Here is a 14,638-nt window from a genome sequence, read left to right as displayed (position 1 = left end):
CCTAAGCCGTCGCCCCCACCGCCCATGGGTTAGAGACAGCCCTGGGAGAGTGGAGATCACACTAGCTAGTGTTAGGGCAAACCGTGGATTTTCTTTTGGTGAAGCTTTGTACGCGGAGAACGTGAGATTCCTCTGTCATTGACCCTCCGTTCTAAAATAATTTTATTTTTCACTCATGCTCGTATGTATGATAAAAATAATATTATTTTAGAATAAAGTTAATATTGCAGTAGTTTCTTTTATTTGATATATTCTCCAAACTTACTTACTAATTTGAAAAAGTATGCGTCATAAATATAAATAGCATGTTTTTTTGGTTAAGCCATTCAATAGCTTTTCTAAAAAAATCTCTTTCAAAGGATATGTACTCTCTCACAGATATGTAACAAATGAGTCTAATTGCTTTTGCTCTCGCTGATAAACAGTACAAAAATAAATGAAACAATCATAGATAAATTATTGGTAAAATTTTTATATTTTTATTATTAGTAGTTTAAATTCTAAGAATGTAAAATAGATTAAAGATACCTAAAATCAACTCTAAAATTAAATACTAAAATTTGACCATGGCCGATAGGTAAATAGGCAGTTGAATGCTAAAAATTTGTAGATATTCAGTACGCACTAGGCACTGTAACTGAAAACGTCATGCCCACCCTTGAACAATGTTAATGTATGATAGGAGCATTGTTAACGTAGGATAAGGAACAATGTTAGCATCTGAAACCCACAGATACCACCAACCAGATCTACCCTACCTCCTTCCAGTTCAAGTAGGATCAAAAGCTGGTCGCTTTATACATTTCGGTTCACCAAGTTTTTTTAGTTTTCTCTCAAGAAAAAAAAAAGCAGCCAGATGAATCAACCGAGTGGTATAATAAGGAGATGAGATAGGAGTAGGACAGCACTGTCCATCCATCCATTCATCCATCCATCTCTCTCATCCCCAGGCAGCAAGCAGCAGCCTCCATTCCGATCCGTTCCGTTCTTCTTCTTCTTCTTCTTCTTCTCCTAACGTGGAAGAAGTGTGGAGCTTTGCGCTGCTTGCCTTTCTTCCATTTTCCCCCATCCCAAGACGAAGCAAGAAACCAGGTGCAAGAACAACCCACGGCACGAAGCTCGGTGCGAGAGAGAGAGAGAGAGAGAGAGAGAGAGAGAGAGAGAGAGAGTGACAAATTTTCACTCCAATTCGTCTCTTTTCTTTCTTCTCCGTTTGTGATTCTTGGGGGTTGTGGTTGGCGGGTGTTTGAGTTCTTGGGTTGGTGGATTCGCATTTGGGGAATTCGTTCTTGGATCGAGTTATTGGTGTTGCAGAGAAAAAAGGTGTTAGCTTTTTTTTGGGTGGAGGGTCCAAGCTTTGATCTGCGTCACACAGGTGTGGTTCTTCTTATCCGGAAGGCATCCGAGGGGAGGAGGAGGAGGCGGAGGCCGGATCACGGGCGGCACGTGACGAGCGGTTGGCGATGGCGATGGCGGGGGCGAGAAAGAGCGGCGGCGAGAGGCGGATGCGTGCATAAAGAAGAGGACGGGAGATCCCCTCCGTGCGTGGAGACGAAGGAGATCGGAATCCGTTGCGGAGTTTGAGCGGCGGCGCAGGGGAGGGATCGGGAAATGGGCACCGTGGTGGAGGCGGCGGCGTTCGACACGGTGGACGGGTTGGTCGGGGAGGTGATGCGGCTGCACCGGTCGCTGCCGGCGCGGCCGGCGGTGGAGGAGGTGGAGGCGGCGGAGGCGCTGGCGCTGGCGGCCGACCGGGAGGAGCGGGCGCGCCTCGACGCTGTCGAGCGGCTGCGCCGCCCGCCGGGCGTGCCCGACGAGCTCTTCTACATCACGCAGGAGATGCACCGCGCGCTCGCCGGGTTCCAGTGCCGGGAGCAGAAGCGCGACGCCGCGCGCCTGCTCGAGCTCGAGGCGATCCACGCCCTCTTCGGCGACCTCATCCAGCGCGCCTCCCAGTGCCTGCCCTCCACCTCCACCCGCGCCGCGCCGCGCATCACCTCCTCAACCCCCGCCGGCGCCACCACCAGCACTGCCACTGCTGCTGCCTCCTCCTCCTCGTCGTCGTCGGCCATGGATGGTGTCTCGTCGAGCGTTAATGGGTTCGCTGCGAGCAGGGCGGTGGGGACGAGCACAGGGCGCGTCTCCATGGATGACAGCTACGTCAGGAAGGCGAAGGCAGCAATGTGGGATGGTGGAGCTGTGGCGACGAATCCTCATTTGCCGCGAGGAGCCATTGAAGCAAACTCCGTTGCAGTTCGAGCAGATGGCAGTTATGGTGAGCTCTTTCTACTTCCGAATTGAATTGCTTTTATTTGCCAGAATTGTGTTGAAATGCATTGGTTTGGTGTACTCCCTTGGAAATTGTTAGATGTTTTATGAGTGAAAAGCCATAAGTAGGAAGCATGTGCTGCGATTGTTTATACTCTGTGCCAACAAAATTGAATGTTTCTTAGCTAGGAGTATCAACTAGACGGCGTTTTGTAATCGGATAATTAATTGAACATATTAAATATTTGAGTTGGGAATTGTTTGTGTATGGAGTGATTCATTGGTTGATGGTTGAAATTGTAGGAGATGATAAGGAGAAATTGAGCCTGATTAAGCTAGCTAGCATGATTGAAGTGGCTGCGAAAAAAGGTGCTCGGGATCTCAACTTCCAAGGCAGACTCATGGGGCAGATTGAGTGGCTACCTGATTCAATTGGAAAGCTCACTGGGCTTGTTACCCTTGATATATCTGAAAATCGGTTGCTGGCTTTGCCAGAAGCAATTGGGAAACTCCTTTCTTTGACCAAGCTGGATCTTCATGCTAATCGAATCACTCAACTCCCAGAATCGATTGGGGATCTCCGCAGCTTGGTTTACCTCAATATGAGGGGTAATCAGCTTGCATCTTTGCCCTCTAGCCTTGGCAGGCTGTTAAATCTTGAGGAGCTTGATGTGGGTGCAAATGGGCTTTCCTCACTCCCTGATTCAATTGGAAGCCTTGCAAGACTGAAGAGGCTAATCGTCGAGACAAACAACCTTGATGAGTTGCCTTACACCATTGGCCATTGTGTTTCACTGGTTGAACTACAGGCAGGCTATAATCACCTGAAGGCTCTTCCTGAGGCTGTTGGAAAGCTAGAGTCTCTAGAGGTACTGTCTGTGAGATATAACAATCTCAGGAGCCTTCCAACTACAATGGCATCTCTCACTAAACTGAAGGAGGTTGATGTTAGCTTCAACGAGCTTGAGTCGATTCCTGAGAACTTCTGCTTTGTTACCTCTCTCATTAAACTGAACGTTGGGAACAATTTTGCTGACCTACAATATCTGCCTCGCTCTATTGGCAACCTTGAGATGCTGGAAGAGTTGGATATGAGCAACAATCAGATTAGGGTTCTTCCAGATTCTTTTGGGAACCTGAAGCATCTGCGTGTGCTCCGTGCAGAAGAGAACCCTTTACAAATGCCACCAAGGGAGATAGCTCTAAAAGGGGCTCAGGTAATTCTCATTAGTTTTCCTTGAATTATATATCGGTCACCATTCTTTTATATAGTTTACTGAATTCCTTTTTATGTTCTATAGGCTGTCGTTGAATACATGTCTGATGCTGCCAACAAAACTACGAAGTCAGAGCCAATCAAGGCAAAGAAGACATGGGTTCAGTTTTGCTTTTTCTCCAGGCCTAACAAAAGAAAGCATGACCGGATAGACAACGGGAGATGATTGATGGAGGCTAGGTGAGCAGTGAACAATTGTTCTCCTCTTCAGTTGCTTCCTGTAATGAATACTGGTTATATGATAGCCCATAGCTTGCCCTTTGATGATGGTGCACTAGGTTTCTGTTGTAGAACCAAGATGCTTAGATGAGATCAGGCTTATTCGCTCTCCTTTCTGCTAGGATGTTTCTGCTTTGCATAACCTTAGTTCAAAGATACAATCGATCGCCATCTTATGATTCTGGCGTATGAATAAAAGGAACTATACTGTTGAACCCCATATGCCTGTCTGCAGTCTATCCATAAGAAATTTTGATAGAACCATAATCAAGATTGGTGTCTTTTTCTGTTTGGATTGGTTGATTCTTTTGGAGATCAATACACTCGGCTTTATCTGTTAAATTCATCTGCAGGATACAAGATGTCACATAGCTTAACCTTGTGCTCATGACTTGGAGCTTCTTAAGGTCATCCTTCGCAATATGGTGGTTTAGCTCTGTTAGTGTGTTCTCTTTTGAGTTCTTACTGTTTTGTGTATTCTGGATTTTGGTTCTTGCAACTTGTATTTGAGTGTACCATCTAGCCGGCCGCAGTTAGAAAGCACAACATTTTGCTTATGTTGTTTCATTTTCATATGATTTTTTTTTGTAAGAAATGGTGTCTTATCTTTCTTGAAAAGAATGGAGAATTCAAAGACTCCTGTTGGCTAATTGAACAATGCAACTATGCAAAGCGTGCGTTGTCCTATAAAATAGAAAGAATAAAGGTTTCATGTGACTCTTCTCATATAAATCTTTGCCAAAAATATTCGTCTCTGCCACTTGCAATTTAATGGGACTTTCTGGAACAAGGCAAAAACATTATTGTTATCTTTTTAGCAATGATTTTTCAGATGTGGCTCACATGAATTAGTGTATAGCCAAATTTATGCAATCCATATTTTTAATGAAAAAAACATCGCAATATTTGCTGCTTGTGAGTTGTGACATACTACCTCCGTTTCATATTGTTAGACTTTCTAGTCTTGTCTAAATTTATCAATTAATGAATGTATATAACTTATATATATATATATATATATATGTCTAGATTCATTAGCATCCATATGAATCTAGGCAAGACTACAAAGTCTTACATTGTAACGGAGCGAGTACATGGCTAGTCAATCTGATCTATGTTACATCCATGCAAGAGTTTGTTACATTGGTGAGCAGTGAGATGTTCCATCTGAACATGCAACCGGCAAACCGATAACCTGATCCTGCTTTCTCTCAAGGAAACACCAGCTACTGTCCACTGATCCATGAAAGCTCCGTTTCAATGGAGCAGAGATGGGGACCTTTGCATTGTAAGTAGGCTAGTAGCAGTAGTAGTAGTAACATGCCAATGCTGAAACCAAAACGTATAATTCAGGCATCATTGCTTCTGTCATCTTCCTTCCTTCCTTACGCATCATCAGGTTCAGACAATCGGAGTTCAGACTGTCCCCAGCTGCATCCAATCCCATGCTGCCTAGTATTGTGTTAGCTGGTACTGGCCCCCTTATTATATGGTGCTGAACTTATAATTCAAGCAAGGCCTCTTGTCTCTAATCATCCTAATACTATCTCCGTCCCGTAATAACTTTATTTTTCGTTTTTCCATGTCCAACGTATGATCATTCGTCTTATTTGAAAGATTTATACAAAAACTTAAAAAAATAGTCACACATAAATTACTATTCATGCTTTATCATCTAGTAAGAATAAAAATATTAATCGTAAAAAAATTTCAAATAAGACGAAGAGTCAAAATATTGTATAAAAATACTGAAAAATAATCTTATGTCGGGACGGAGTTAGTAGAACCACTAGATTCATCAAGTATTCAAGTGCAATAGAGAGGTTCAGAGCAGAGGTTTCAGAATTCCTACCTGATCCGAAGCTGACTAAATGACCTAAGTATTTTCATACCATTAACTTGCATAAGCTATATGCACCGCAGGTTAAATAAGACTGACCGCACAAACCATATAGTCCCCATCTTAAAATGTAAACAAGTTTTAAAGGTGGACACGGGCACTAAAAAGTAAGTGAAATTAAATGAGAGAAGCTGTGATTGGAGGAGAGAAGTAGATTGAGAAATTGAATGATGGAATGTTTGTGATTTGCTGAGAAGATAGTATAGAGATTTGCTGAGAAGATAGTATAGATAGAGAAATTATCATGATAAAATTTAAATGTTAGAAACCTTATATTTCATAGCAGAGGGATTGAGGGGGTACAACTTATTGTAATTAGAGACAGTACAACCATACTTAAAGTTAGAGCCCAGTGTCTGATCCATATTAGTAACAAGAATGATAAGTATAAAGGTAGAATCAATTATAATTTCTTAATTAAAATGGCAAAAAAATATTACATTACTTTTATTTTTATTCACTCTCATACAACAAATTTTTTTAATAAATGCTAAAAGTCAACTATGAACTTTTATTCATATCACCAAAATTATTTACGTGACAATGAAAAGCATCCGTCAATAAACATCTTTACGAGTGCCCTAAATATATTTGTACGTGTTCTTACGAGATCAATCAAAACTACTTAATAAACATGTAAATAAACTAGTGAGCGGTGACTAGCCACCGCATTGTCCTCGAGATCGTCTTCTTTATCTGTTTATTTTATTTATCTCTGCAGATATCAGTAAATCGTGTGCCAAGAAAAAGAAAAGAAAGGATAGCGAAAATTACCTATAATGGTACAGGGTCAGTGGGCCCCAACACTCAGCTGGGCATTCCGGGAAGGACCTGCAAACGGGCCCACTCCAGCGTAGCAAATGGTAAATTTGGCTCAAATTTGAGATGAATGATGAATGATTTTATATTCACCCGGACTGAAAGTTTCCTCGATCGCAGCTTGAAAATCAGTAGCTAATTCCTGATTAGCTCTCTAGTGCTCTCTGGGCAGTTCTCTGATTTAAATTACAAAATCCAACGACTAATCACCGGAGGAAAATACAGCATGATTTGATTAAAATTACAAAAAAATGAAAAACCGACGACTTGAATCTGGATTAACTTTATGCGGTGTCAATCAAATTTCAGGTAGTCAATCTCGCAAAACATTTTTAGGTCCTCCACAATCAAGCACGAGAACGGCCCACAGAAATAAGAATAGCATAGGCCGCGGCCACCATTTTGTTTTGCTTATATAGCTACTCCCTGCCACCTTGAGGAAGTTAATACTCCCCATTACTCGAAACTTTTTATCGCAGCTTGATCGCTCGTTTTATCCAAATTTTTTTTTGCCGGGTATTCAAAACTTTTTGTGGAAATTTATAAAAAAGTAAGTTATAATTAAAACATATTTAGTAATAAATCTAATCACAACAAAATAAATAATAATTATGTAATTTTTTAAATAAGACGAATAATCAAACATATACTTAAAAAAGTCAATGATGTCAACTAAAATAAAATACAAAGTATGTTATTAAAAAGGAAAGTTAGTACGACACTTGCATTGATTGTTTGTGTTTTTTACGGAAAAAAAATCAAACGATACATTTATAAAATAGAAAATAATTTATAAATAAAATTTTTATATATATATTTTTAGCGATTTAAAAGTCAAAGCTAAAAAATAAACTCCAGTGAAAAACCTTAAAATCAACTTAAAATTTAAAGTAAAATTTAATTTTTATCTCGTAGGCATGAATATAAGTGAAAAGATTAGGGATGGCTGCTCCATTGTACAGAACCAAACGAGGGGTTGTTTAGTTGGAGAAATGAAAATTTTTGGATGCCACATCAGATGACGTTTGATCGGATATTGCAAAGGGTCTCGGACACGAATGAAAAAACGAATTTCACGGCTCGCCTAGAAACCGCGTGACGAATCTTTTGAGCAAAATTAATCTATCATTAGCATATATAGGTTACTATAGTACGTATGAATAATCATAGATTAATTATGCTTAAAAGATTCGTTTCACGATTCCTCGTATAAGTGTGCAATTAGTTTTTTTTTTATTTATATTTAATACTCTATTTAGAAACCGGCCCTCTGGCTCGTTTTCTTCAGTACAACTGTACATGTCGTTGCGTACCCATGTCGTGGCGGCCTCACCAGATCAGCACTGCTCACTGGGACTGTTCGCTTGCGTGCTTGCGTGCGTGCGTACATGTCTGTGTTTTATGTTTCCAAATTTTTTTTTCAAAAACATCACATTAAATCTTTAGACACCTAAATAAAACATTAAATATAGATAAATTAAAAAACTAATTATACAGTTACGAAAGAAATCTTGAGACGAATTTTTTGAGCCTAATTAGAAAGTGATTAGCCATAAATGCTACAGTAACAAATATGTGCTAATGACGGATTAATTAGGGTCAAAAAATTCGTCTCGCGGTTTTCAACCGGAATCTGAAATTTGTTTTATAATTAGACTATGTTTAATACTTCAAATATATATCCGAAAACTTGATGTGATATTTTTGTAAAAAAATTTTACAAACTAAACACCACCTGCGACCAAGGGTGCCCGTGGTCCACGCCGCAGTGGCGAACCTGTCGGTGCCGCCTAATAACTACTGTACACACATTTCATTTTTCTCGTGTAAGCTGAAAATTTAAAATCTTTAATATTAAATTATAATTGATTTTCAAGTTTTTAATATTTTATTTTTTAATGCTAAAAACACGTATATAAAAATTTTATTCATAAAATTTATAAATATTTCGTTTTATGTTTTTTTTTCTTCGAACAAGGAACAGATGACACTTTTGCTCGATGGGAGCGCCCTGGGAGCTCGGAGTAGCCTCTTGACCGATCGATCTCGTGAACCGACACTTCCTGACCGACACTTGTGCTGTCTTCCGCTCTACAGCTTCCAAATTTCTGCTTATTTATTTCATGTGCGCACGTTTACCCTGATGCGTATTTTATAAAAAATATTAAAAATTACTTTAAATATAAAAAATACTTTTAATTTTTAAGCTAATATTTAATTAATCACACGCTAATAAATCACTTCTTTGCAATGAACGATGAAAGAGTACCCAACGGAAAGAACGAACCGGTACTGTCCTAGTTGGTATCATTTCACACTTTTTTTTAAAAAAAGTAAACGGAATATTTTCAAATGGAGAGAAATTTTACAAACAATTTTTTTATATACATGTTTATAGTGATAAAAAACAAAGGTAAAAAAATAAATAAAACGAAAAAAACATCAAAATCAACTCTAATTTAGATTGAAATTTAAATTTTGGTTTATAAACATAAACATAAATCAAAAGATGGGAGAGCTAATACATGGCTCGCCCAATACGAGCCTGGTTGCCGCTATCCAGTCGCCTAGCAAAAGAAAATGAAAATATATAATTGTTTGTCTTTTTTTTACTAATGTATACTCCCTCTTCATCCCTAAATGTTTGACGCCGTTGATTTTTTATACATGTTTGACCGTTCATCTTATTTAAAAAATTTACTTAATTATTAATTATTTTATATTATTTCGTGTATTGTTAAATATATTTTTATGTATGTATATAGCTTTACATATTTGACAAATTTTTTTAATAATACGAATAGTCAAACGCGTATAAAAAAGTCAACGGTGTCAAATATTTAGGGACGGAGGTAGGACATGCGTATGATAGTAATTTGTAAAAATATATACATGTCACTGGAAAGCACCGCCGCCTGGTGTCGTGCCCTCGCTCTCACGACTCGACACCGTATACACTTAATTATCTTAATGATCCTTAAAAAAACTACAAATATACTAATTTAGTCTGAAATTCATCTAAACTTTTATGATATTAGGTTCACACAAATTTAGATCGTCTTTACAACTAAACTATTCCCTATAATTGTAGTTTCTCACAAGACCTTTACAGCTAAATTAGCAGTACTGCAGTTTTTTTTAAGAACAGAATTAAGTAGATAAATCAGGGTGATAACCAATGAGGTAAATTATTGCATCAAAACATTGTTATAACAAAACGAAATACCTCTTCTATTTTGAAAATATTGTATTTTGAAACGGAGCGAGAGTCGTACCTGTTATCTAATCGGGATTAAGCTACTATCTTGTTGTTGGTAGGGTACGAGACTCCGATCGAGCGAGCAGATCTGGATTAACAAATGGCCAAGTGATAACATGGTAGTAGTTGCTAACGAGTATATTGTATAGTTGAGGCTTGGGTATGATGGCGATGGCCACGCACGCTCGCTTGGCATGTGCGCGGGCGGCCGCACGTGCAACTCGCGCATATGAGTGCTAATTAAATCTGCGAAACACCACGATTTGGCTCTCTTTGATTCAAATAAAATTCATAGAAATTTTAGAGGATTTTATTTCTATAGGAATTTTTTCAGCAAAACCCTTTGAATCAAATAAATAAACCCTATGAAATCTTATGAAATTCCTTGAAAATGCCTCTTTTTATGTAAGTTTTGGAGAAAAAATAACTAGAGGTAGAACCTCATGGAAAAAACCTACGAGTCTTTTTATCTCTCCTCAAATTTATGTGTTTTTCCTGTGGTCCAATCAAACAATCATTCCTACATTTTTTTCGTGTTTTGCAATCTTCTATTTTATACTTACATTTCTATCAAAATTTTATATTTTTTCTACTTCTCCGTTTTTCCATTCATGTGATTAAAAAAGCCCTTAGAGGCCTATTTTTGTAATTTTGTCACGGACGGCGCCTCGGCGAAGACCACCAAATCACCAATCGATCAATCACATTAGTGGCGTGTAATGTTCCGTTTGTGCATAGGCTTTGCGTTGGCAAATTGCACTGCAAATTAAGCGGATCGATCGTGCACGACTACACGAGGTAATTAATCAACTGTCACTAGTCTGTGCCAATCCATCATGATCGACGAATGAATCAGGATTGTACGTACCTCCTCTGATTAACTTTTTAACACTGTTTAGACATAGAACTTTTGTATAATATAAAAATGTAAGTTATGATTAAATTATGTACTAGTAACAAAAACACGCATGACAAAATAAATAGATACGTAAGCTTTTTAAATAACACAGATGATCAAGCATATATCAAAAAATCAACATCATCGTTTGTTAAAATATATATAAAAGGAATTCTCTATCCATACCACGGAGACTTTATTTTTGTCTCATTGTTTGTCCTTAAATACTTTATTTTTTTTGAGCAATTATTTATTGGAGTTTGAAATAGTGAGAGATATATGACATGACATTTGAATACTTAGAGAACACTTGTATTGCATTGAAGTTTGAAAACACAAAAGATATTTGAATTGTTTAAGCTTTGAATTGATATGGGTAAGAATTAAGATGAGTTAAAAATGACGTATTTTTTATGAGGGGGTAAGACCAATCTCAATGTGAGTTTTATAGGTAATAAATAGTATGCCATATAGATATTTTTGATGATATGGTAAAGTATTAATGAAGAGAGAGGTGAAATGAGTTTCATAGAGATGAAACCTTCTGTGCACTAGACAATTTATGTCTTGCATGTAACCTAGTAAACAACAATAAATAAAATTATGCATTAGAGCAAGTATAATAGCAGGCTATAAGCTGGCTATATGCTTGTATGAAAGAGAGAGGAGATGAGAGAGTGTAAGCATGCTGTTAGCTTGTAGCCAGTTTGTGCACAAGAACCAAAAAACTCTGTGAGAGTGACACGTGGGTCATGCATTAATGATGAAGAGCTAACTAGTATATGGGTAGGCTAAGAGAAAGCTATAAGAAATCTTATAGCCAGCTTGTTGGCTATATTATTAGCCTTGCTCTTAAGAGATGGGTGTTTTATCTTAGTTTTAAATTTTTTAATGACATATCATTCTAGATAATCGTGTCTATAAAATTTATATTGAGATAGTCTTACAGGTATATGTGGTCGTTCACCCAATGGTAATAAATTCAGACGCGGCATACAACCGTAGGTGCAACTTTCATTGAGCACAACATCCTGTGGAGAGATCTACCAATGCCTCGGCCCTCAATTGTTTCGAACACAAGCTGATGGATCGAGCCCAAATTAACAGTGGGAATAAAAAATCTCCTTTTCAATCTCTAGGGCTTATTCTTTTCGAAGGATTTTCACAGGATATTTATAGAATTGTCTATTTGGAACCGTTCATGTATTCGTTTCATAGGAATGGCATGCATGATTTTTATAGAAACACTGTACAAATCATATGAAAACGTATAAATTTTATAGAATTAAAACATCCACTCCTATCTTATTTGTTTTGGTTGGCATATGATGCATGTTAATTCCTGTGGTTTATATTCCTGTATTCCGAATGCTTCATAACATCACATTCCTCTATTTTTGATCCTCTATTTTGCATATGCAAACCTATAATATTCCTATGTTTTTTCTATTTCTACGTTTTTTCTATATCTTTTAAACCAAATAAACCCTTAGCCCCTCTTCTCATGGAACACCATAGGTCACCCTAAACTATTATATCCAACTTAGCTCCATAAATAATACTTCATTCATATTTTAACATATTTTAACAGATAACACCATTAACATTTTATTACATATTTAATTATTCGTTTTATTAAAAACTATATAATTATAATTTATTTTATTATAATTAGATTTATAACTAAATACATTTTAAGTATAACCTATATTTTATATATTTGCTTTTTTAAATAGTTCTATTAAAAATACAGAAGGAGCGTTGGAACAAGGGTAACTATGATTTGGTTGACGATGCATCCTTTGGAACGAAATGGTCCCATCGTTTCGCTTTCTAGAGTAATAAGTGAAAACACGTTTTTGCAAACTTAAAAAAGTCATAAAATTAAGTCTAAAATTAAATTCTAAAATACAAATTTAGCTTATAAACCATTTTCACTGCCAAACGGTCAGGCCTAAGAGCAACTCCAAGAGAATGGCCATCTCACCTGCTATAGTTAAATTTGGCAATTTTGTATAAAAATTGTGCTCTAAAAGAATGGCTATATGACTTGTCATGCCATTTGAATGGTTAAACTTGAGTCCTCAATGGTCAAATCTAGCAACTCATTCCCCCACTAGCACAATTACTATCCGTGGCTCACATGTAGGTGGGATCCACTTGTCATCCTCTCTTTGCCAGGATTTGAAGAATGGGGATAGCTAGTCTCTTGGAGATGCTATATGAATTCAAGTTGTCAAAACAAAAATGAATGGCTAAATTTTGATTTGAAAAGTCAAAATTTAGCCATTCTCTTGGAGATGCTCTAAGGATTTACTATAGATCACCATTGCTCTACCTCTACCTCTGGCTCTACCATTTTTGTCACCATAAATACTTGGTTTTATGTTTAGATATAGTACTCTCTCTATCTCTAAATATTTGACGCGGTTGACTTTTCTAGTACGTTTAACCATTTGTTTTATTCAAAAAATTATATAATTATTAGTTATTTTTATATTATTTTATTTATTATTAAGTATAGTTATATGCATATATATATACATGTATTTTTTAAAAAAATTAATAAGACGAATGTATATAAAATAATCAATGTCGTCGAACGTTTAACGGACGGAGGGAGTATTATTTACTTACAGCACAGTCGGTACAGTAACCGGAGGGATACATGGTTTGGTGTAACAGCCAGTAGGCGTCCACCCTGCCTGTAGGTGGGCCCCACCTCCCCTTCCATGCACAAATATTCCCTCGCTTCTGATGCTCGCTCGCTCGCTCCAAAAAAGAAATCCCAAAGAATTTAGAGTTAACCCTTCTCCTTCCTCGCCACCAACCCAGCCAAGAAAACCCCGCGAGATCCCGATCGATCCCGCGCCGATCGAGCGACCAGTGCGCGCGCAATGGCGACCGACGCGATCCTCGAGACCATCAAGCCGCAGAGGAGCGCTGAGCGGGAGAACCTCCCGGTGACGAACGCCGGAGGTGGAAGAGGAGGAGGAGGTGGCGGGGGCGGAGATCACCTCATCGGGCTGCGGCGGCGGATGTCGTCGTTCTCGGTGAGGATCCAGCCGCTGTCTTCGGCGGGGGCGGGGGCGTTCCGGCGCGCGAGCTCGATGCCGTCGGTGAAGGCGCTGGCGGCGGCGGGCGCGCTGCGGCGGTGGTGGGAGTGGGGGCTCGGGTGGGTGATGAACCGGAAGCCGGCGTTCGCGCGCGACCTCGAGATGAACGACGACGAGGCCGCCGCGCTGGGCTGCCACTGCCGGGGCACGTGGCGCCACGTCTTCTACAAGGTCCGCGCCGAGGTGCGCCGCCTCCTCGGCCGCGACGGCCTCCCGCTCTCCGCCCAAGACTTCCGCTACGACTCCGTCAGCTACGCCCAGAACTTCGACAATGGCGACGCCGCCCGGGAGCCCTGATCCGCACCACACGCCCCCTAGCCGCCCGCCCGCCTGACGCGCCCGCATCCACGAGCTACTCCTTTCACTCCGGCGAGCGCGCCATTGCCGGAAACCGAAGCTACTAGCTGCGTAGCTATAGCTAGCTTGATCGATCCATCAATAAGCATCCGATCTTGGTGATCAGGTATATATAGTAAATATATTTGTGTGTGATGATCATATCGCAAATGGCCGAGCAAAGATCGGATCGGTGAACTTAAGCGTAGGACTCCACCATTCCTCCATTTTTTGCGTTCTTGCCGCTGTCTCTTCTTCGGTTCTTGCAAATGTAAATGTCTTGTAATACCTCTGCATTGATGTAAATCAAATCAATGTCGGCACAACAAATCCCACGGATTGATCGACATTTCAGACGAACAAACAGATCAGAGGAGAATTACTTAAGTTTCTTTGTGATCAGATTCAGATTGTTTCAGACAGACAGAGAAAAAAATTGATCCAGATCTGTCGCTGCTGCTGTTTCCGAGTCCCTTTCCTCTCCAGCTGTGTGAGTGTGCGAGACATGGCAGCTACAGCTGAGCTACTATCGCTTCACTGTCCTCCT

General features: G+C 39.3%; 2 protein-coding genes across 2 annotated transcripts; both read left to right on the top strand.

Annotated features, from left to right (window-relative positions):
• The first annotated feature begins 831 nt into the window (after nucleotides 1-831).
• LOC102711090 (plant intracellular Ras-group-related LRR protein 4) lies at nucleotides 832-4,473 on the top strand. The gene is made up of 4 exons (XM_006659515.3): nucleotides 832-2,275; nucleotides 2,572-3,485; nucleotides 3,570-3,724; nucleotides 4,117-4,473. The coding sequence occupies exons 1-3, from the start codon at nucleotides 1,612-1,614 to the stop codon at nucleotides 3,708-3,710; spliced, it is 1,719 nt and encodes a 572-aa protein (XP_006659578.1). The 5' UTR covers nucleotides 832-1,611; the 3' UTR covers nucleotides 3,711-3,724; nucleotides 4,117-4,473.
• Nucleotides 4,474-13,395: 8,922 nt separating this feature from the next.
• LOC102710806 lies at nucleotides 13,396-14,555 on the top strand. Its single transcript, XM_015840330.2, has one exon. The coding sequence runs from the start codon at nucleotides 13,537-13,539 to the stop codon at nucleotides 14,050-14,052; it is 516 nt and encodes a 171-aa protein (XP_015695816.1). The 5' UTR covers nucleotides 13,396-13,536; the 3' UTR covers nucleotides 14,053-14,555.
• Nucleotides 14,556-14,638: the final 83 nt, after the last annotated feature.

This window comes from Oryza brachyantha, chromosome 8 (assembly GCF_000231095.2).
Source record: "Oryza brachyantha chromosome 8, ObraRS2, whole genome shotgun sequence".
Lineage (NCBI taxonomy): Eukaryota > Viridiplantae > Streptophyta > Magnoliopsida > Poales > Poaceae > Oryza > Oryza brachyantha.
The sequence above is the reverse complement of the archived record's forward strand: the minus strand, read 5'-3'. Positions and strand labels throughout refer to the sequence as shown.

Coding starts and splice junctions, on each gene's coding strand:
- LOC102711090 (XM_006659515.3), top strand. CDS start 1,612: ATGGGCACCGTGGTGGAGGCGGCGGCGTTCGACACGGTGGACGGGTTG. Junction 2,276..2,571: donor TCGAGCAGATGGCAGTTATG/GTGAGCTCTTTC, acceptor TTGAAATTGTAG/GAGATGATAAGGAGAAATTG. Junction 3,486..3,569: donor TAGCTCTAAAAGGGGCTCAG/GTAATTCTCATT, acceptor TATGTTCTATAG/GCTGTCGTTGAATACATGTC.
- LOC102710806 (XM_015840330.2), top strand. CDS start 13,537: ATGGCGACCGACGCGATCCTCGAGACCATCAAGCCGCAGAGGAGCGCT.